The sequence below is a fragment of the Jaculus jaculus genome, chromosome 14, assembly GCF_020740685.1.
Source record: "Jaculus jaculus isolate mJacJac1 chromosome 14, mJacJac1.mat.Y.cur, whole genome shotgun sequence".
Taxonomy (NCBI): Eukaryota; Metazoa; Chordata; class Mammalia; order Rodentia; family Dipodidae; genus Jaculus; species Jaculus jaculus.
Window position 1 is genome coordinate 3,029,320 of NC_059115.1, and position 22,990 is coordinate 3,052,309.

The window sequence follows — 22,990 nt, forward strand, 5'->3', positions numbered from 1 at the left end:
CGTTTTTTCCCCGCTGACCCCACTCCAACCCCGGTGCCACCGGCACCCGTGGCGGCGGCGCTCGGCCGCCAGGAGGCAGCACCGCCGGCGGGGCGGAGCCGGGGTGCCCGCCCCCTCCCGCGGGGCCGCAGGGACCCCCCTCGGAGCCCGCCCACGCGAGATGAGGACGGCGGCCTCCCCCCGGGGCTGCCCCCGCCCGCCCGCCCGCCCGTCCGCCCCGCGCGCGCGCTTCCTGGGTGGGGCCGGGGCGGCTTCAAAACCCCCTGCCGCGCAGCCCAGCCGGTCCCCGCCGCCGCCGCCCTGCGCGCCCCGGACCCCTCCTCCTCCTCCTCCTCCTCCTCGCGCCCAGGACCCGCCGGACAGCCGGGCTCCCGGCCGGGGCAGGGGGGACGCCCCTCTGGGGCACCCCCGGCTCGGAGCCGCTCCAGGGGCCGGCCTCCGCCCGGAGCGGGGCCAGAAGCCGCGGAGGAGCGAAAGCCGAGGCCCGGGAGGCCGCCGCCGCCGTGGGGAGGAGGAGCGGGAGGAGGGACGAGCGGGTTGGGAGAAGAGTTTAAAAAAAAAAAAAAAGTTTTGAGACTTTTCCGCTGCCGCCGGAGACGCGGGGACCGCCGGGCGCAGCGCGGCCTCGGAGGAGGCAGGACCCGGGGACTCCAGAACCGCCGCCCGCCCGGGACGCTCGCGTCCCCGGACCCTCCCCACCCACCCACCCCACTCCGGACTTCCCTCGGGAACCGCAGGCCCCGCCTCCCGCCGAGACTTCACCCCAAACCTGGGGCGCACCCCTGCACGCCGCCCTCCAGCCAGCTTCTCTTCCTGAGACCCCTACTCGACCCCGCAAGCCTAGGACCCTCTTCTCTCTCGTCCCGAGGCCCGTCTCCCTCCAACCTGCCACGGAGCCCCAGTTCAAGACCACCCAGCTCCTCCTCCTCCTGGTACCTTGCTCATCTCGACTCTTCCCCCGTGGGACCCTGAGACCCCTGCCGCTTTCTTCTCCCGGACACTTTTCACCGTACCTGCTCCCCCCACCCATCGAGGAGACCCTCCCCAGCCCCAGGAGGGGCGGCGGGGCGGGGCGGGGCGTCCGCCAGCCAGCCAGCCACCCACCTCCACCCGGTCCGCGCGCCCCGCGGCGCCGCGGGGAACCGCCTCCCCCATGCCGCCCCCCGGGCTGCGGCTCCTGCCGCCGCTACTGCTGCTGCTGCCGCCGCTGCTGTGGCTCGTGGTGCTGTCGCCCGGCCGACCGGCCGCGGGGCTGTCCACCTGCAAGACCATCGACATGGAGCTGGTGAAGCGGAAGCGCATCGAGGCCATCCGCGGCCAGATCCTGTCTAAGCTCCGGCTCGCCAGTCCCCCGAGCCAGGGGGAGGTGCCGCCCGGGCCCCTGCCCGAGGCCGTGCTCGCCCTGTACAACAGCACCCGAGACCGGGTGGCCGGGGAGAGCGCCGATCCTGAGCCCGAACCCGAGGCGGACTACTACGCCAAAGAGGTCACCCGCGTGCTCATGGTGGATCGCAACCACGGTGAGCTCCGAGGGGCCGGGATCTGGGATGAAGGGGATCCCTGAGGGCGCCGGAGCGCAGGGATGGAGGAAGAGGACTCCTGGGGGTGCCCGAGCGCCGAGATGGAAGAAGGGGGCCCTGGAAGCATGGGGTCCTGGTGAGGAAAGGGGGATCGAGGAAGGGGACCCCTGGGGGTACCGGAGCGCAGGGATGGAGGTAGGGAACCCCTAAGGTCACTGGAACACAGTAGTCCTGGGAAGAAACGGGGATGGAGGAAGGAGATCCTCTGGGGGCGCCGGAGCGGAGCGCAAGGGTCCTGAGAAGAAAACGGGGATGGAGGAAGGAGATCCTCTGGGGGCGCCGGAGCAGAGCGCAGGGGTCCTGAGAAGGAAACGGGGATGGACAAAGGGGCTCCCTGGGGGTGCTGGAGGAGCGCAGGGATGGAGGAAGGGGACCCCTCGGGGTACCGGAGCACAGTGGTCCAGAGTAGGAAACGGATGGAGGAAGGGGGACCCTCTGGGGGGCGCCGGGGTGTGAGTGTACCTAATAGTAGCTCTAGAGTCCCGAACCCCAGGTGTCTGTCTGGTCTTGGAGAGGGGAAACGGTGAGCCAAGTGGACCACTTACAGGGGATGACAGGCGTGCGGGATCATGGGGCGAAGCCCTGCCCCGCATGGGAGAGAAGCAATGGAGGAGGATTGTGAAAAAAGGTCCCCCACTCCTTTAATCTTAGCACTCAGTTGGCAGAGGTAGGAGGATTGCTGTGAGTTCGAGACCAGCCTGAGACTACAGAGTGAGTTCCAGGTCATCCTGGGCTAGAGTGAGACCTTAGTTCGGGGGGTGTGGTGGGAAACCAGAACAACAAAAATGAGGGTGATGGGGTTCGGGAGGACCCCAGCATTACTGGAATGGAGAGGCAGGCAGTAGGGAGACCTAATCCCGGGAGCTCTGGGGTCGTGAGAAGGAAAGATTCAGTACAGAAAAATTGGAGGAAGCAAACTACAGATATGCGCCCCCCCCCAAAAAAAAAAATAAAAAAGACTAGAGCAGACTTACTTCCAGAGGACCGCGCGGATGGGGTGGGAGGGACTCGTGCGGATAGTGACCGTGGGACGCAGATGGTGAGCGCACGCGGAGGAAGGGTGCGAAGATGCGCCGGGAGGTGTCCCGGGTGCTCGGGATGGGGACTGGGCGGGACCCCAGGATTCCTAGGACGCTGGGCCTTGGGAACGGTGTCCCCCGAGGCAGGTGGCCCTCTGTTCCTTGTGGAAGGGAGTGGCTGAGTCAGGATTTGAACCCGGGGGTGGGGGGGAGAGACTGGAGAGGGGGTGGAGTGAAGAAGGGCCCCACGTGGATGCCACGCGCGCGTGCAGGAGCCATCGCTTCCTGCAGGAGTTAGGGTCACCCTTCTCAGGGCGGAATTCTGGCAGTCTGTACCCCAAAGTCCCAGTTCATCCCGGGGGAGGGGGGAGAGGAGAGGGAAGGCTGGGGAAACCCCAGCGTCTGGCTACCCTGGCCGCCGCCTCCTCCCTTTCCTTTCCTTCCCGTGCCCAGGAGGGAGGGGCGGGTACCGCGCGCGCGCAGAGCCTGGGGCGAGACGAGGCAGGTCCCGTCCCCGCCGTGCACTGCCTCTGCTCCCGCCCTCCTCGTCCCAGCAAAGGGCCGGGACCAGCTCCGCCCCGTCGGCGCCCACGCGGGACCCGGGCACGGCGCGTGGCCCCGGAACCTTAGGCGAGAGCATATACCTCCTTCCACAGTATCCCTGAAGAGCTGGGCTTCCGGGTCCCCCATCAGTCAGATGACACCCCCTCATTGGTGTGGCATTTCCTTGCAGAGGCACATCTGCCCTCTGATCTTTGCTTTTTAAAAATGTTAGTTGTTTATGAGACCGAGAGAAAGGTCGGGCCAGGGCCTCTAGCCTCTACAAGTGAACTCCAAACACATGCACCTCGTATATCTGGCCTTATGTGGGTACTGGAAAATCGAACACCTGCATTCTTAGGCTTCACAAGAGAGTGCCTTAACCGCTAAGACATCTCTTTGGCTCTTTTTTTCTTCTAATTTTAAGTATTTTATTTATTTACTTGAAAGGGGGGCAGATAGAGGAAGAGAGGATGGGCACACAAAGGCCTCCAGCCACTGCAAACAAACTGCAGATATATGTAACACCTTGTGCATCTGGCTTACATAGGGCTTGGGGAATTGAACCTGGATCCTTTGCAAACAAGTGCCTTAACAGCTAAGCCATCTCTCCAGCTCCCCCCCCCATTTCCCCCCCCCCCATGGTACTCATTCTAGTGCAGGCTGACCTGGATTCACTATGTAGTTCCAGGCTGGCCTTGAACTCACAGCCATCCTCCTACCTCTGCCTCTCAAGTGCTGGGATTAACGGTGTGCACCACCACATCCTGCTTGATTTGGCCTCTTATTTTTTTATTATTATTATTTTTTTTTTGCCAGGCTTGGTGGTGCACGCCTTTAATCCCAGCATTTGGGAGACAGAGGTAGTAGGATTTCTGAGTTTGAGGCCACCCTGAGAATACAGAGTGAATTCCAGGTCAACCTAGGTTAGAGTGAGACCCTACCTCAAAAAAATTGATATATATATAATTAATCACCTGGCAGGGGCTATAAACTTAACCAGTACATATATATATATTTTAACAAAACAACACAAAAGCACAGAGAAAGAGGCACATAGAAAATGAGTGTGCCAGGGCTCTACTTACTGCAAATGAGCTCCAGATGCACGCACCACTTTGTGCATCTGACTTTGTGTGGATACTGGGGAATCCTGGGTCCTTAGGTTTTGTAGTCAAGTCCCCTAACCTTTGAGCAATCTCTCCAGCCCGATTTTGCTTGGAATAAATTTTTTTTTAAATTTACTTGAGAGAGAGAGAGAGAGTATGGGTCTGCCAGGGCCTCTTATCATTGCAAATGAACTCCAGGCACATGCACCACTTTGTGCATCTAACTTTATGTGGGTGCTGGGGAATCAAACCCAGGTCATCAGACTTTGCATGCCAGTGCCTTTAACTGCTGAGCCATCTCTCCAGCCCCCTGTGATCTTTTCTTGTCACCTGAGAGACTGTCTCTGTTTCTCCCACAATCATACATGTTTCTCTAAAGGGACATGCCTCCCTGACTCCAGCCCTTTGGCATCCCCATTCATCTCTCCATGTGCTGTGGCTGTCATCCACCCTCCCCGTGTCTCACCACCGCCCCCCCCCCAATCCTTCCGCCCTCCTTTCCCTATCTGTTAGGTCCAGCTACGATTCTGCCTTCCCCTTGAAGTTTGCTGAGTAACCACTGGACCAAGAGCCAGGGTTCCAGGGGAAGGATTAGGGAAGGGGGACACAGAAGGAGTGGCCTTTGTCCTTCACCATTGTCTCTGACTTCTCACTCCCACTTCAGGAAGCCTCAAGGGACTGTCCCCTCATTCAACAGCACCCCCCCCCCAGCTTCCTTTATACTAGGAAGCTCTCCTCCAAGTTCTGCTCCCTGTTTCTAGCATGGTTATCTAGACATGCACCTCACTATTTCTAACCAGCTAGGAACACAGCTAAGTGTACTTATGAGGAGAGGGCTGGAGAGATGGCTTAGTGGTTAAGGTGCTTTCTGCAAAGCCTAAGGACCCAGGTTCAGTTCCCTAGTACCCCTGTAAAGCCAGATACACAAGATGGCCATGCATCTAGAGTTTGTTTGCAGTGTCTGGAGGCCCTGGTACACACATCATCTCTTTTCTCTCTCTCTTTTTCTTCCACTCTGAAATAAATTGTTTTTTTTTTTAATTTTTTTTTGTTTATTTATTTAATAGTGACAGAGAGAGAAAGAGGCAGATATGGAGAGAAGAGAGAGAATGGGCGCGCCAGGGCCTCCAGCCACTGCAAACGAACTCCAGACGCGTGCGCCCCCTTGTGCATCTGGCTAACGTGGGTCCTGGGGAACCGAGCCTCGAACCAGTGTCCTTAGGCTTCACAGGCAAGCGCTTAACCGCTAAGCCATCTCTCCAGCCCATGAAATAAATAGTTTTAAGTACTAACGGTAATACTGTGTCACTGGCAGGAAGTACTGGTTAAGTCTGTAGCTCCCTCCAGGAGTTCTGCACATGCCTATGGTTCACATGGTGGAGACTGGATGATCAATTCAAGGCTAGCCTCAGCTATATAAGTTCGAGGATACCGTGGACTTTAAATAAACAAATAAACACACACAGACACACACACACACACACACATACATCACATTTCCCGAAGCCAGAGATCCTGAATTTTCCTGAGATTAAAGACATGTGCCATCACACCTGGCCTCTTTTTTTGGGAGGGTGTGTGAGGAAGGTTTGAGGCATGGTCTCTCTCTTAAACAGGCTGACCTGTAGTCCAAGCTGGCCTCCAACTCACTACCATATGATCTTCTTACTTTAGTATCCTGAATGCTGGTATTAAAGACATGAGCCACTACACCCATCTTATTTTTATTTGATTGATTGATTTATTTATCTATTTATTTTGGTTTTTCGAGGTAGGGTCTCACTCTAGCCGAGGCTGACCTGGAATTCACTATGTAGTCTCAGGGTGGCCTCGAACTCACAGTGATCCTCCTACCTCTGCCTCCCCAGTGCTGGGATTAAAGGCGTGCGCCACCACGCCCGGCCCCATCTTATTTTTTTAAACTTTTTTTTTTTTTGCATGTGTACTGTGTGTGGTGTAATACTTGTGTGTGCAGACCCGTGTATCTCATGAGCACATCTAAGGCCATAGGAGGCCATCAAATAGGCATCTTCCCCTATCGCTCGTTTACACGTGTTTCCTTGAGAAGGAATCTCGCTGATCCCAAACACCTCCCACTTTCACTGAATCCAGGGGCTGCTCTCTGGTCTCTGCTTCACACAAGACTGGGGCTGCTGGGCATGGTGGTGCACGCCTTTAATTCCAGCACTTGGGAGGCCGAGGTAGGAGAGATCACTGTGATGTCAAGACAGCCTGGGACTACAGAGTAAGTTCCAGGTCAGCTTGGGCAAGAGTGAGACCCAACCTGGAAAAAAAAAAAAAAACAAGACCGGGGCTCAGGCCATCCGACTTGCTCTCAAGTGCTCCTACCCTGCTGAGGCATCTCCCCAGCCCCAGGAGCCCAGGGAGCTTAACGTTATGGCTGTATTTCAAGGGATCACAGTGCTAGAGAGAAGACTTACCAATTAAGGCTCTTGCATGTGAAGCCACAGGACCCAGGTTGGATTCCCCAGAACCCATGTAAGCCAGATGCACAAGGTGGTACATGAATTTGGAGTTCATTGGCCATGGCTGCAGATCCTGGCATGCCCATTTTTTCTCTTTGTCTCTCCTGTTCTCTCTCAAGTAGAAAAAATAAAATATATTTTAAAACAGAATAACAGAAAACTGGTAGAGCACTTGTCTAGATCCACAGTGAGGGGCTGGGGACGTGGCTCAGAGGTGGAGCACTTGTCCAGGATCCACAGTGAGGGGCTGGGGGCGTGGCTCAGAGGTAGAGCACTTGTCTAGATCCACAGTGAGGGGCTGGGGGCGTGGCTCAGAGGTAGAGCACTTGTCTAGATCCACAGTGAGGGGCTGGGGGCGTGGCTCAGAGGTAGAGCACTTGTCTAGAACCCACAGTGAGGGGCTGGGGGCGTGGCTCAGAGGTAGAGCACTTGTCTAGATCCACAGTGAGGGGCTGGGGGCGTGGCTCAGAGGTAGAGCACTTGTCTAGATCCACAGTGAGGGGCTGGGGGCGTGGCTCAGAGGTAGAGCACTTGTCTAGAGTCCACAGTGAGGGGCTGGGCATGTGGCCTAGTAGTAAGAGATTTGGAGGCAGGGCTGTGATCTGCCCTACATCACACAGCCAAAGGTAGGAGGGAGACATTGTGAGTCAGGGTTTCAACTCGTTGGTGTATGCTGGAGGGAAGGAATGGTGGGTCAGCCAAACATGAGAAAACAAATTCAGAAGAGAGAGAAGCCCTCCCCAAGGTCAGATAAGAGTATAGGGTCGAACTCCAACCTTGACCTGTCAGTCATGGGCTCAGATCTTGGGTGTACCTGCTCTGCCCATGCCTGCCTCATGCCCTGATACCGTCTCTCTCTCTCTCTCTCTCTCCTTCCTTCTAGTAATCTATGACAAAACCAAGGACATCCCACACAGCGTGTATATGTATTTCAACACCTCAGACCTGCGCGAGGCCGTGCCCGAACCCCTGCTGCTGTCCCGGGCGGAGCTGCGTCTGCAGAGGTTCAAGTCCACTGTGGAGCAGCACGTGGAGCTCTACCAGGTGGGCGTAGCAGCCCGGGAAGTTCGCCCCGCGCACCTTATGAAGGCTGCAGGCTCTCTACATAGCCCAGTCATTAGAGGGTAGAGGACGCAGAATGACCATTGCTAGCCCTCTTTTCAAGCTTTCAGAATTCTTCCCAGGGTGGTAAGCACTGGAAAGCTGAATCTTCGGAGCTGGACTCTTTTAAGAATGCAGGTAGAATCCGGGCATGGCGGCGCACGCCTTTAATCCCAGCACTCCGGGAGGCAGAGGTAGGAGGATCGCCATGAGTTCGAGGCCACCCTTAGAACACAGAGTGAATTCCAGGTCAGCCTGGACTAGAATGAGACCCTACCTCGAAAAACAAAAACAAAGAAACAAACAAAAAAGAATGGAGGAAGAGGGCTGGAGAGATGGCTTAGCGGTTAAGCGCTTGCCTGTGAAGCCTGAGGACCCCGGTTCGAGGCTCAGTTCCCCAGGACCCACGTTAGCCAGATGCACAAAGGTGCGCCTGTTTCTCGAGTTCGTTTGCGGTGGCTGGAGGCCCTAGTGTGCCCATTCTCTCTCTTTCTGCCTCCTCTCTCTGTCTGTCGCTCTCAAATAAATAAACAAAAAAAAATTTTTTTTAATGCAGGAAGAGTGTGACATGCAAGGGCTCCAGATGCATGCACTGCGCCGTGCATGTGGCTTCTGTGGGTAGTGGGGAGTCAAACCCAGGCCATCAGGCTTTGCCAGCAAGCGTCTTAACTGCTGAACCATCTCTCTAGCCTGTCATGTTTTTGGCTTTTGTTTTTTTTGATTTTTGGTTTTTCAAGGTTAGGGTTAGGTGACCTGGAATTCAGTATGTAGTCTCAGGGTGGCCTCGAACTCACAGTGATCCTCCTATCGCTGCTTCCTGAGTGCTGGGACTGAAGGCGTGTGCCACCACATGCAGCTTTTATTTTATTTTATTTATTTATTTTTTCACCTTTAAGACATTTTTACTTTATTTATATGAATCTACATAGGGCATTCTCCATTTTTTTAAAAATATTTTTTGTTTGAGAAAGAGAATGAGTGTGCCAGGGTGTTTTGCCAGTGCAAACAAACTCCAAACACGTAAGCTACTTTGTGCATCTGACTTTACACAGGTGCTGGGACTTGAACCAGGACTGTCAGGCTTTGTAAGCTGGCACCTTTAACCACTGAGTTATCTTCTTATTCCAGGATTTTTTCTCCCCCGCCCCAGGTGAGGTCTTACTCTCGTTCAGGCTGACCTGGAATTCATTATGTAGTCTCAGGCTGGCCTTGAACTCACAGCGATCCTCCTACTTCTGCATTCCAAGTGCTGAAATTTATAAGCATGTGCCGCCACAACTGGCTTATTTTTCTTTTGGATTTTCAAGGTAGGGTCTCAGTCTGGCCCAGGCTGACTTGGAATTCACCATGGAGTCTCAGGGTGGCCTTGAACTCACAGCGATCTTCCTACCTTTGCCTCCCGAGTGCTGGGATTATAGGCGTGCATCTCCACACCCTGCTTTCTATTAGCTTCTTAGCGTGTGCTGTAGCCTCTGAAGTCTTACATGGTGCCCAGGGCACCCTCTAGGTATTGTATTGTGGTGGCTCACTTCTGTCACCCTAGCACTTGGGAGGCTGAGACAGGAGGGTCACCTTAAGTTCAGCGTTAGCCTGAGCTATAATGCAGAATGAAACCCTGCCTCAGATAGTCCAATAAAATGAAAAGGAAAGTTACCGTCTTCAGAAGAAAACGGCGTGTCACGTCCGGATTGTAAACTCCCGAAGACCCTACAACAAGTGGCTCTTTAGTGCGCCGAGTCACTGCAGCTGCCGCAAGGAGCCCATCACTCCTCCCCCAAGGCGCTGACGGCCTGCAGCGGTCAGGGCCGGAGCAGGCGTCCTAACGAGCCTTGCCTGCAGCTTAGGGACCCTTTCTCTGCCTGTCCTCTCCCTTTAGGGGGTTGTGGGCATGGGTGGAGCCTGCAGGGTCTCTAGGGGTGATGGCTGGCATCTAGGGACTGTCTGGACGCCGGCCTGGGGACAGGACGGGAGGGCAGCACGTATGTGGCTGTGATGACGACGTCTCCCCGCTCTTCTCCCTGTCCGCTCCCCACCCCCGTTCAGAAATACAGCAACAATTCCTGGCGCTACCTCAGCAACCGGTTGCTGACCCCCACGGACACGCCCGAGTGGTTGTCCTTTGACGTCACTGGAGTCGTGAGGCAATGGCTGAGCCAAGGAGGTGAGATGGCTTGTCACCCTCCTCTCAGTGTACCTGGCATCCTTGTGTCCCCCCCGCCCCCCCCCACACTCTGCCGTGTTGCTGCCTGAGAACCCAGCTTGACCCTTTCCCCCTCATTCACACCTGAGTGATGAACAGAGGACTCCCAGGGGTTCATTTCCGGAGCTCTGCTCTCCACTGGGCCCAACGCCAGGTGATTCTGGGCACATGGTTTAAAACAGCCTCATTCTTGCCCCTGTCTGTGGTCAGGTGCAGAAAGACCAGAGCTGTAGTCAGGTAGCGACGATCTGGAGTGGGCAGCAGTAGAAGGAAGCTTTCAGCAGGTGCCTGACCACGCCTGGCCAGAGGGAGAGAATTCCTGGAGGGAAGGACTGTTGTGGATGCCATCAGCCAGGAAAAGCAGACAGGCAGGAGTGTCCTGTGCATAGGCCCTGAGGCCAGGGAGAAGGTGTGACACATTCCCTCCAGGAGAGAGCTGTGTCCTGTCCTTTTCTGAGTCCACAGTCCCTGTATTTGCCTCATTGCCTTCTCACTCAGCAGATGCTACAGGTTTCCCCTGTGCTTGGGCACTGTGGGGACGTGGGCGGGGGGGGGGGGGGACACAATAGAAACGCAAGTCCAGTATTTGGGAGGCACAGATAGGAGGAGCATCGTGAGTTCAAGGCCAGTTCTGAGACTACATAGTGAATTTCAGGTCAGCCTGGGCTACAGTGAGACCCTGCCTTGAAAAAGAAAACAAAAAGAAGTATCATTTACCCATGGATTTAAGGAACACCTCCCAGCTGAGCAAGGTGGCACACACCAGTAATCCCAGCACTTTGGGAGGCTGAGACAGGAGGATGGGGCTCATCCTGGAGTGCCTCTCAGACAGAGGAGGTGACATTTGAGCGGGCCATTGTGTGGAGAGAGAGAAGGAAGGAGCTACAGCAAGAGTGGGGCGTGTTGTGGGGGTGAGGTGAGCTGTCCCCTCAGACCGGCTTCCCTCTTCATCTCCCACAGAGGGACTCCAGGGCTTTCGTTTCAGTGCCCACTGCTCCTGTGACAGCAAAGACAACGTACTCCACGTGGAAATCAACGGTGAGCCACCTTTCCTGGCGGCATTCCTGTGTGCGTGCGTGCGTGCGTGTGTGTGCGTGTGCACGTGCATGTGTGCGAAATCTCATGTGCTCTCCGCTCACCCATCCACCCACCCTCCTAAATGCGTGTATGCCCTTGGCCCAGGGATCAGTCCCAAACGCCGGGGTGACCTGGGCACCATTCATGACATGAACCGGCCTTTCCTGCTCCTTATGGCCACCCCACTGGAGAGGGCCCAGCACCTGCACAGCTCACGCCACCGCCGAGCTCTGGACACCAACTACTGCTTCAGGTGAGCCTCCCGTCCCCTGACCCCCTGACCGAGGCCTTGCCTGCCAGGGTGGGGCCGGAGCCTGGTGGCAGTCAGGACCACTGGGCGGCAGGGTGGGTAGCTGCCTGGTGCTCAGTGGGCCTTGGAGGGCTCAAGGACAAGTTGCTGGTCCTCAGACGCTGCAGTGTGGGGACTGGGGTTCCATCGTTTGGTGCGATGTGGTTGCTTTCTTGCCTGGAATCATCAGGTCAAGCGTGTTGGACGTGAGCTGGTATTGTTAAGACAGGAGTCTCGTTGGATTCTTACCGTGTTGGCTTGGTCGGCCTTCTAGAAACATTGGGGTTCGAGCCCGCCGTGTTAGCGAGGAGAAGGAGAGTTGGTGTGCAGGATCTGAGCACTGGGGACTTGCCAGTGGGTTCCCGTGCCCCTGGCAGACTGAGGTCCCCATGTGAGCAGCTGGGAGTCAGGAATGTGTGACTGGGGGTGGTCTGACCCTGTGAGTTACAGTGTTTGGCCCTTGGAATGCTGGGGTCTTAGATCTGAGCCAGGAGTGGGCTCAGGAGTGTGGAGTGTTAGAATGTGGGGGCGCACGCCTTTAATCCCAGCACTGGGGAGGCAGAGGTAGGAGGATTGCTGTGAGTTTGGGGCCACCTTGAGACTATAGTGTGAATTCCAGGTCAGCCTACCTCGAGAAACCAAAAAAAAAAAAAAAAAAAAAAGGCATTGGAAGGTGGAGATCCTAGAAAGTTGGCATTGCTGGCTGGGGAGACGGCACAGGGAGAAAGGCGCTTGCTAGCAAAGCCTGGTGGCCTGAGTTCAGTTCCCCAGTGCCCACGTGCAGCCAGATGTACAGGGTGGCACATGTGTCTGGAGTTTGTTTGCAGTGGCAGGAGGCCCTGGTTGCACCCATTTTCTCCCTCTCATTCATATTCTCTCTGCCCCCTCCTTGCAGATAAATAAAGAATTTTTAAATTTTTATTTATTATTTAGAGAGTGAGGAAGAGGAAGATAGAGAGGGAATTGGTGCACCAGGGCCTCTGCCACTGCAAAGGAACTCCAGACTCATGTGCCACCTTGTGCATCTGGCTTACATGGGTGCTGGGGAATCAAACCTGGGTTCTTAGGTCTTGCAGGCAAGTGCCTTAACAACTAAGCCAACTCTCCAGTCCAATAATTTAATAAAACAAAAAAAAAAAAGAAAGAAAAGAGCCGGGTTTGGTGGCGCATGTCTTTAATCCCAGCACTTGGGAGGCAGAGGTAGGAGGATCGCTGTGAGTTCCAGGCCACCCTGAGACTCCATAGTGAATTCCAGGTCAGCCTAGACCACAGTGAAATTCTACCTCAAAAAATAAAAACAAAAACAACATCTGTCTAGTCGCCTACTTCTTTTCTTTTTTGATGGAACTGGGTATCAAACCCAGGGCCTTACATTGAACTATTTATTTATGTCTGGTACTTCAAAACATGAGTGACTATTGCAGAGGGCTTGTCTAGAATCCACCAGCGAGGACCTGGGGGTGTGGCTCAGTGGTAGAAGGCTTGTCTAGCATGTAGGAGGCCCTAGGTTGGATCCACAGCAGTACAAATAAAACCAATCAAATGTAGTGGCCAAGAGGAGGCGTTGTACGGGCAGAGGTAGAGTGCAGCTGCTGGTGGCTGGAAACTGTTGAACATAATAATTGCGAAAGCATGTGGATTTCACACCCAGTTGAGTATCTCAAATTCAAATACAGGGGTTGGGGATATGCTGAGTTAGTGGGGTGCTCGCCCTGTCTTGCCTAAAGCTCTGGGTTCAATCTACAGTCTGGGCTGAAGAAGAGACTCTTGCCTCAACCCCCCTGCCCCCCTAAAAAATCCATTGTGTGTGTGGTTAGTCATGTCTTCTAAGTCCAGTACTAAAGGCTGAGATAGGAGGATTCCCCCTGAGTTCTAGTATAACCTGGGATACAGTGAAAAAAACAAAAATCTAAAATCTGAAATTCTACAAAGCCAGGAAATTTGTGAATGGTGACATGACGGCCTTGTAACCTCTAGGCCATCTAACGCCCCAGCCCTTTTGTGTGTGTTTAAAACATTCCTTCATAGACAGTTGTTCTCTTTTTTTTTCATACATTTTAAAAATCTTTTTATTTATTTACTTATGACAGGGAGAAAGAGGCAGAGAGTGAGTGAGTGTGGGTGTGTCAGGGCCTCCTTCCACCTCAAATGAACTCCGGACACGTGCTGCACTTTTCTTTTTTAATGTTTTTGTTGTTTCTTATTTATTTGAGATGGACAGGCAGAGAGAGAGAGAGAGAGAGAGAGAGAGAGAGAGAGAGAGAGAGAAGATGGACACGCCAGGGCATCCAGGCACTGCAAGCGAACTCCAGACACCTGTGTCCCCTTGTGCATCTGGCTAATGTGGGTCCTGGGGAACCGAGCCTCGAACCGGGGTCTTTAGGCTTCACAGGCAAGTGCTTAACCACTAAGCCATCTCTCCAGAGACGTGCTGTGCTTTGTGGATCTGGCTTTGTGTTGGTACTAGGAAATCAAATCTAGGCAGTCAGGGTTTGCAAGCAAACACCTCCAACCACTGAGCCATCTCTCCCATCCCTGTTTATTTTTATTTAGCTAGGTGTGGTGGTGCACGCCTTTAGTCTCAGCACTCAGGAGGCAGAGGTAGGATTGCTGTTAGTTCGAGGCCACCCTGAGACTACATAGTGAATTCCAGGTCAGCCTGGACTAGAGTGAGACCCTACCTCGAAAAAAAAAATTGTTTTTATTCATGTATTTGAGAGAGGCAGAGAGAAAGAGTGTGTGGGCGACTGAGCATGGGCGCACCAGGGCCTCCTGCCACTGCAAACGGACTCAGGATGCATGCGTCACTTGGTGTGTGCTGGAGGATCGAACCCAGGGCATCAGGCGTTGAAAGCAAGCGCCTTTAACCACCAAGCCTTTTCTCCAACCCAACAGTTTGTTTCTTTTTTGAGCTAGCGTGGGGTAGCCCAAGCTGACCTGGAATTTGCTGTGTTGTCTCAGGCTGGCCTCGAACTCACAGCGATCCTCCCACCTCTGCCTCCTGAGTGCTGGGATGAAAGGCGCGTATGGTCATGCTCAGCTGCATCCCCTACTACTTTGAACAGGTGTGGAACCTGAGGCCTGTGCCAATCGGAAAATGAACAGGCAGAGTTCACCTGCACCTCAAGTGTCCCAAATCCATTATTTATTTACTTATTTTTATTATTATTTATTTTAGTTTTTCTATTTATTTATTTATTTATTTATTTATTTATTTGAGAGCGACAGACACAGAGAGAAAGACAGATAGAGGGAGAGAGAGAGAATGGGCGCGCCAGGGCTTCCAGCCTCTGCAAACGAACTCCAGACGCGTGCGCCCCCTTGTGCATCTGGCTAACGTGGAACCTGGGGAGCCGAGCCTCGAACCAGGGTCCTTAGGCTTCACAGGCAAGCGCTTAACCGCTAAGCCATCTCTCCAGCCCTTATTTTAGTTTTTCAAGGTAGGGTCTCACTCTTAGCCCAGGCTGACCTAGAATTCACTATGGAGTCTCAGGGTGGCCTCGAACTCACGGCGATCCTACCACCTCTGCCTCCCGAGTGCTGGGATTAAAGGCGTGCGCCACCACGCCCGCCCAGCTATTTTTCTTTATTTATCTGAGAGAGAGAGAGAGAGAGAGAGAGACAGAGTGCAAGAGAGTCAGTGCACCAGGGCCTCCTGCCACTGCAAACAAACTGCAGATGTGTGCGCCACTTTGTAGTGCATCTGGCTGTACATGGCACTGGGAGTCGAACCCAGGACACAAGGCTCTGCAACCCAGTGCTTTTAACTGCCATGCCATCTCTCTCCCCTGAGTCCCTTCTTGGAGTTCTGCAGCTCCCGGGAAGGTCTCTCCTTGCTCTCCTCAGAGCTGTCTTGTCACCTCACCAAAAGCCTTCCTCAGTGTTTCTTCCTCAGGCTGGGCTTGTGGCTCCTCCTCTTCCTCTTTCTGCTTCTACTTTTCTGTGAGCCCGGAGTCTCCTTCCACAGCCTTGTCTGATGTGGAACATGCTATGTAGACTACCAGGCTGGCCTCGAACTCACACTGATCCTTCTGCACTGCTTCTGAAGGCTGGTATTACAGACATGTTCAATCACGCCTAACTTGCATATTGTTTTCATTTTTTAATTTTTTTTTTTCATTTTTTTGAGGTCGGGTCTCACTCTAGGTCAGGCTGACCTGGAATTTACTGTGTCGTCTCAGGCTGGCCTTGAACTCACAGCAATCCTCCTACCTCTGCTTCCCAAGTGTTAGGATTAAAGGCCTGTGCCACCACGCCTATCTCAAGAAATATTTAATTTTGTTTATTTGAGAGAGAGGAGCCACATCATGGCCTCCAGCCACTGAAAAGCAACTCTAGACACATGTGCCACCATGTTCTTGTGGCTTTATGTGGGTGCTGGGGAATCGAACCTGGGTCCTTAGGCTTCAGTTTTTTTTCGAGGTAGGGTCTCACTCTTATCCCAGGCTGACCTGGAATTCACTATGTAATCCTAGGTAGCCCTGAACTCACGGTTTCCTACTTCTGCCTCCAAAATACTATTTTTAGTTTTTGTTTAAAAAAAGATTTATTGAATTGATAGAGAGAGAGAGGAAGAAACAGATAGAGAGAATTGGCACACCAGGGCCTCCAGCCACTGCAAACGAACTCTAGACACATACACCTCCTTGTGCCTCTGGTTTACCTGGGTCTGAGGAATCGAACCTAGGTCCTTAGGCTTCATAGGCAAGTGCCTTAACAGCTAAGCCACTATCCAGCCTAGTGTTTGTTTTTTTGAGGTAGGGTCTCGCTTTAGCCCAATCTGACCTGGAATTCACTATGTAGTCTCAGGCTGATCTTGAACTCACAGCGATCCTACCTCTGCCTCCCAGGTGTTGGGATTAAAGGTGTGCACCACCACGCCCAGTAGGACATTGGTTAAAGTGCTAACGGAGGTGGGTATGGTGCCTCAAACACGTAATCCCAGCGCTCCGGAGGCAGAGACAGGATGACTGAGGCACATATTCCATGCCAGCCTGGACTACAGAGTAAGTGCCAGGCCAGCCTTTGCTACAGTGCAGTGTGGCGGGTGACGGCTGTCTGAATCTCTCACGTTGTCAGCAGTGGGTAGGTGCTACTTTTAGAATCAAAACAAAATTAAATGAAACAAAGAAAATGTAGATTTCTCCCAGCCACAGTCCCAAGAAAGAATATGCCATTAGTCCAAAATAAAAAAGAATATGTGGCCAGCCTTGGTGGCGCACGCCTTTAATCCCAGCACTTGACAGGCAGAGGTAGGAGGATTGCCATGAGTTCGAGGCCACCCTGAGACTACATAGTGAATTCCAGGTCAGCCTGGGCTAGAGTGAGACCCTACCTTGAAAAACCAAAATAAATAAATCAATAAATAGAAAAATAATAATAGTCATAATAATTGCAGGAGGGGGAGGGGCTGGAGAGATGACTCAGTAGTTAAGGCTCTTGCCTGCAAAGCCTAAAGACCCAGGCTTGATTCCCCAGGTACCCATGTAAAACCAGATGCACAAGGTACGTACGTCTGGAGTTCATACACTGCAGTGGCTAGAGGCCTTGGTGCGCCATTCTCTCCTCTCTCTCTCTTTCTCTGAAAAACATAAATAAAGCCTGGCATGGTGGCACACGCCTTTAATCCCAGCACTCAGGAGGCAGAGGTAGGAAGCTCTCGTCGTGAGTTCAAGGCCACCCTGAGACTACATAGTGAATTGCAGGTCAGACTAAGCTAGAGCGAGACCCTACCTCCGGGAGCGGGGGGGGAGGGGGAGGGAAGGCACTTACTTGTAAAGCCTGCTGGCCCAGCTTCAATGCCCCAGAATCCTTGTAAAGCAGAATTCAAAGTTATGCATTTGTCTGGTATGGCAAAAGGAACTGATATACCCACTCTCTCTCTCTCTCTCACACACACACGTACTCTCAAATAAGTTAAAAAAAAACAACAACCAGGGCTGGAGAGATGGCTTAGCATTTAAGCGCTTGCCTGTGAAGCCTAAGGACCCCGGTTCGAGGCTCGGTTCCCCAGCACCCACATTAGCCAGATGCACAAGGGGGCGTATGTGTCTGGAGGTCCTTTGCAGTGACTAGAGGCCCTGGTGTGTCCATTCTCTATCTATCTGCCTCTTTCTCTCTCTGTCTGTCACTCTCAAATAAATAAATAAATAACAAAATTTAAAAAAAAAAAAAAAGAACAAAAACTTCCCCCTGTGACCTTCACCCAGGGGACACAGCCAAAAAAATTTAAAAAATTAAAAAAAAAAAAAAAACAGGGCTGGAGAGATGGCTTAGTGGTTAAGACACTTGCCTGTAAAGCCAAAGGACCCGGGTTTGATTCTCCAGGAACTTCGTAAGCCAGATGCACAAGGCAACACATGCATCTGGAGTTTGTTTGCAGTGGCTGGAGGCCCTGGTATGCCCATTCTTTCTCTGTGTGCCTCTTTCTCTCTCAAATAAATAAATAAAAATAAAGTTAAAAAATTTAAAAAGCGAACAAACAAGGGCTGGGGCTGTGGATGTGGTAGAGAGATTGCTTAGCTCATGCAGGGCTCTGCCCACACGGTGAACAAACGGGTAAGTGAGACAGCCATGGTGAATGTAACATGCTGTCATCCTAGCACTGGGGGAGGCAGAGACCAGAGGACGCTAGTTCAAGGCCAACCTGGGAGAGATACATACTGCAAAATCCTGTCACAGACGAAAACAAAACAAAACACCCGGGCGTGGTAGCACACACCTTTAACATTCCAGTTTTGTATGCACATAATTATGCATGTATGTAAGCCATTTTATTTTCTTTTTCTGAGGCAGGGTCTCTCCAGGCTGACCTGGAACTCACCATGTAATTCCAGGTAATATGGGTGGTTTGGGAATTGAATCCAGGCTTGCGGGCTTTGCAAGCAAGCACCTTTTACCTCTTGAGCCAGCCCTGAATTTAATAAAGTTTTTATTCATTTGTTAAGATATACTTATGTTTTTATTTGCAAGCAAAGAGAAAGAAAAAATAAGGGTGTGCCACAACCTCTTGCCACTGCAAGCTTAAGTCCAGATACATGCCCTACTTTGTGCATCTGACTTTGTGTGGGTACTGGGGAAATCAAACCTTGGCCATCAAGTTTTGCTGTCAGGTGCCTTTAACTACTAAGCCAGCATGTGTATACAACATCACACCTGGTTTACATGTAAAAATTTTAAGGCCGGGCGTGGTGGCGCACGCCTTTAGCCCCAGCACTCGGGAGGTAGAGGTGGGAGAATCACCATGAGTTCGAGGTCACCCTGAGACTCCGTAGTTAATTCCAGGTCAGCCTGGGCCAGAGTGAGACCCTACCTCGAAAACAAACAAACAACAAAAAAAACAAGAAGTCTTGTATAAAAATGGCCAGTGTAGAAGAAGCAGAGGAGATAGTATCATGCAGCTCAGGAGTCCTGGCTCAGCCTCGGCAGGACTTTTGCCACTCTGCACGTGGGTCGTGCCAGAGTCTTTGGTAACAGGCGCAGAGCTGTGGCGCCCTGGGTGGCGGCGTTGGCAGTTGTTTGGACGGCCACTGAGGGCTCAGGATCAGGATGTTCATTTGAGGAAAAGATGTTTGTTGAGTTCCTGCTGCATGCCAGGCGCCGCTTGAGGCATTCTGGTTCCCTGAGCAATGGATGGTTTTTGAGACCTAGGTGTTTTTTAAAAATATGTATTTATTTATTCATTTGAGCGAGAGAGAGAGAGAAAGAGAAGGGCTGGGCGTGGTGGCACACGCCTTTAATCCCAGCATTTGGGAGGCAGAGGTAGGAGGATCACTGTGAGTGAATTCCGGGTCAGTCAGCTGCAGCAAGACCTTACCTTGTAAACCCCCCCAAGAGAGAGAGAAAAAAAAGAGAGAGAGAGAGGGAGGCAGATAGAGAGCGGGCACGCCAGGGTCTCTAGCCACTGCAAAGAAACTCCAAACATATGCTGCACCCTGTGCATTTGGTTTTATGTGGGGAATCCAAACCCTTAGGCTTTGTAGGCAAGCCTCTTACCCACTGAACCATCTCTCCAGCCCTTGAACCAAAGCTTATTTTATTTATTTATTTATTTGAGTTAGGGTCTCGCTCTAGCCCAGGCTGACCTGGAATTCACTATGTAGTCTCAGGCTGGCCTCGAACTCACAGGGATCCTCCTACCTCTGCCTTCGGAGTGCTGGGATTAAAGGCGTGCACCACCACGCCTGGCTTGAATCAGAGTTTTAATGAAGTGAAGGAAGCAACCAGAGTGGGTATCTGTGGGAAGAGCAAGGCAGGCATGGGAACAGCTTGTACAAAAGGCCGAGAGGGGCTGGAGAAATGGCTTAGTGTTTAAGGCGTTTGCCTGCAAAGCCCAAGGACCATGGTTTGATTCCCCAGGACATAAGCCAGATGCACAAGGTGGTACATGCGTCTGGAGCTCGTTTGCGGTGGCTAGAGGCGCTAGCATGCCCTTTTTCTCTTTTCTCTCTAATAAGTAAATAAAATATAAAAGAAACACACACACACACACGAAAGACTAGAGGTAGAACTGATCTGGTTGTTGTTTTGCTGTGTGTGTGCGTGTGTGTATGCACACACATGTACTGGTGTGTTTGTGTGTATGTGCCCTGTGCTCTAGCCTGTGGTGAAGGATAGCTCACCTGCGGTGGCTGGAGTGGAGCCTCTGGTGATCCTTTCTGTGGTTCTCCTGCCTGGGCCTGTCTCAGTAGGTCTCTTTCTCCGGAGTCTGGAGTTTCAGAGTACTATTTATTTAGATTTTCTTTCATTTTTTTTTTGGGGGGGGGGATGGGTTCTTGAGGCAGGGTCTCCCTCTAGCTCAGGCTGACCTGGAATTCACTGTGTAGCCTCAAAGTCATTCATGGTGACCCTCCTACTTCTGCCTCCCAAATGCTGGGATTAAAGGTGTAGGCCACCACACCCGGCTATTTATTTATTTGCAAGCAGGGAGAGATAGAAGAGAGGCAGAGAGAGAATGGGTGCAACCAGGGCCTCCAGCCACTGCAAAAGAACACCAGATGCGTGCCCCCCCCCTTGTGCATCAGGCCCTCGTGCTGATGCAAGAAGTGTATGTAACAACGGAGCCGTCTCTCCAGCCTCCCTCCTCTATTTGTTTATTTTTGTTTTTTTGAGGTAGGGTCTCACCCTAGCTCAGGCTCTCCTGGAATTCACTATGGAGTGTCAGGGTGACCTCGAACTCACAGCAGTCCTCCTACCTCTGCCTCCCGAGTGCTGGAATTAAAGGCATGAGCCACCATGCCAAGCTTCTCTCCTTAAAAAAATAAAATAAAATAAAATTAAATTAAACTTAAATATATATATATATATATATATATATATATATATGTTTTATTTATTTGAGAGAGAGGAAGAGGTACAGAGAATTGATGCTCCAGGGCCTCCAGCCACTGCAAACGAACTCCAGATGTGTGCATCACCTTGTGCATCTGGCTTACGTGGGTTCTTGGGACTCGAACCATGGTCCTTTAGCTTTGCAGGCAAACACCTTAACCACTAAGCCATCTTCTCTAGCCCTTCCCTCTTTTTAAAGTTTTGTTTTGGCTTTTTTTTTTTTTTTTTCCTGACAGTCTCATGTAACCCAGCCTGGCCTCACACTTGCAAGGTAGCCAAACGTGGCCTTGAACTCCTGACCTTCCTGCCTGTACCTTTCAAGTTAAGGGAGTACTGGGCGTGTGCCACCATGCTTGCTTGGGGCTGTGTTGGAGGACCAGACAGGGAGGATGAGTGGGAAGGGCGCGGAGACACGCTGGATCGGGTAGCACCCGTGGCTCCTGGTGGCCCGACGTGGTCTGGAGCGGCAGAGTGCCGTGACGGGCTGCTGCATGTGGCTCGGACGGTGGAGGTTTCCGTCTGGTTTGTGCTGTCCTCGGTCTTGGGCCCCGGCCCAGGCAGCTCAGGGTGGCGGTTCAAGAAGAATGCGTCGTGCACACAGGACGTATCAGCTCACACGAAGCCGGCAGAAGACTTTTTCTGTGTCCCGCGTGCGTGCGCCGGGTGTGTCGTGGTCGATTTGGCCCTACCCTGTGAGCGGTCACGTGGCTTGCCACAGGCCTGTGGGCCCTGCAGGAACTGTTTTGTGAGCTCTGGGCACAAGCCCAGGCTCGCTCGTCACACCGGGGAGCGAGGTGGACGGAGGCGGAGGCAGGCCCCGTGGGCAGTGGCCTCTGGCTCCTGATCACACCGTGTCCCTCCTGCTCACAGCTCCACAGAGAAGAACTGCTGCGTGCGGCAGCTGTACATTGACTTCCGCAAGGACCTGGGCTGGAAGTGGATACACGAGCCCAAGGGCTACCACGCCAACTTCTGCCTGGGGCCCTGCCCCTACATCTGGAGCCTGGACACTCAGTACAGCAAGGTGCGTGCAGCCCTCCTCCCTGGTGGTGGAGAGCAGGGATGGGAATGGTTAGAAAGAGGGGTAAGCTTGGAGAGGAGCGGGCAGGATGGGGGGAGGGGGAGAAGGCAGAGGGGGCTGGGGAGTGAGGAGAGGCAGGGGTAGAGACAGAGAGGAGGAAATGGCGACGGGGTGCTAGAGCGAGACCCTACCTCGAAAAGCCAAAACCAAAGCAACAGAAAAAGAAATAGCGATGGGGAAAGACAAAGATGCGAGACAGAGAGATGGGGATCTCGGAGAGGCAGGGGAGGCAGATGAGGAGGGACAGACGGGGAGACAGAGATGGTTGTGGAGAGACAGACGTGGGGAGACGTGGAGAGAAATGAGAGACAGATGGGGATGGAGAGGTAGGGAGAGACAGATGAGGAAGACAGAGGTGGGGAAGACAGAGATAGACGAGGAGAGGCAGAGATGGAGAGACTGGGAGAGATAGATGGGGAGAGATGGAGATAGGAAGACAGATCGGGAGAGAGATGAGAGAGAGAGACAGGGTGACAGAGGGACGGACGAGGAGCCACAAAGATGTGAGACAGGGAGAGAGATGGGGAGAGACCGAGGAGGAGAGAGAGAGACTGGAGGGGTAAGGAGGGACAGAAGGAGAGCTGGCCATGGAGAGGCTGGGTAGGGACAGAAATGGGGAGGGAGAGGGGAGCCGCCGGGCCCTGACCCTCCTGCCCCCCCGGCCCGCAGGTCCTGGCCCTGTACAACCAGCACAACCCCGGCGCCTCAGCGTCGCCCTGCTGCGTGCCGCAGGCGCTGGAGCCGCTGCCCATCGTGTACTACGTGGGCCGCAAGCCCAAGGTGGAGCAGCTGTCCAACATGATCGTGCGCTCCTGCAAGTGCAGCTGAGGCCCCGCCCCGCCCCGCCCGGCAGGCCCGGCCCCCCGCCCGCCCCCACGGGGCTGTATTTAAGGACACCTGTGAGGACCCCCCACCTGGGGGGGACCCATTAAAGGTGAGAGAGGACCGATGGTCTCCGTTGTCTTTGGGCGGCTCCATCCATCCCTCCATCCCTGCCCTGGCTCTCCCGCACCCGCACCTCAGGCAGAGGCCTCAGGGGTGAACCTTCATCACCCATGCACCCGGCACCCTGGGTGCTGGTGACTCATGCCAGTGAACTCAGGAATGAGGGAGCAACCAGTGATGACACCCATTTTACAGAGAGGACACGGGAGCACCCCCCCCACCACCACCACCAG

General features: G+C 53.3%; 1 protein-coding gene across 1 annotated transcript; it reads left to right on the forward strand.

The window, feature by feature from the left end:
• The first annotated feature begins 1,152 nt into the window (after nucleotides 1–1,152).
• Tgfb1 (transforming growth factor beta 1) lies at nucleotides 1,153–22,668 on the forward strand. Its single transcript, XM_012951660.2, has 7 exons — nucleotides 1,153–1,520; nucleotides 7,618–7,778; nucleotides 9,879–9,996; nucleotides 10,996–11,073; nucleotides 11,218–11,365; nucleotides 21,602–21,755; nucleotides 22,482–22,668. Exons 1-7 carry the CDS (start codon nucleotides 1,154–1,156, stop codon nucleotides 22,638–22,640), a joined length of 1,185 nt encoding a protein of 394 aa, XP_012807114.1. The 5' UTR covers nucleotide 1,153; the 3' UTR covers nucleotides 22,641–22,668.
• The last annotated feature ends 322 nt before the right edge of the window (nucleotides 22,669–22,990 follow it).

Excerpts from the sequence above, each read along its gene's own strand:
- Tgfb1 (XM_012951660.2), top strand. The coding sequence starts at position 1,154 with ATGCCGCCCCCCGGGCTGCGGCTCCTGCCGCCGCTACTGCTGCTGCTG. Across the intron at positions 1,521-7,617 it reads CATGGTGGATCGCAACCACG|TAATCTATGACAAAACCAAG; the intron begins GTGAGCTCCGAG and ends CCTTCCTTCTAG. Across the intron at positions 11,366-21,601 it reads GACACCAACTACTGCTTCAG|CTCCACAGAGAAGAACTGCT; the intron begins GTGAGCCTCCCG and ends TCCTGCTCACAG.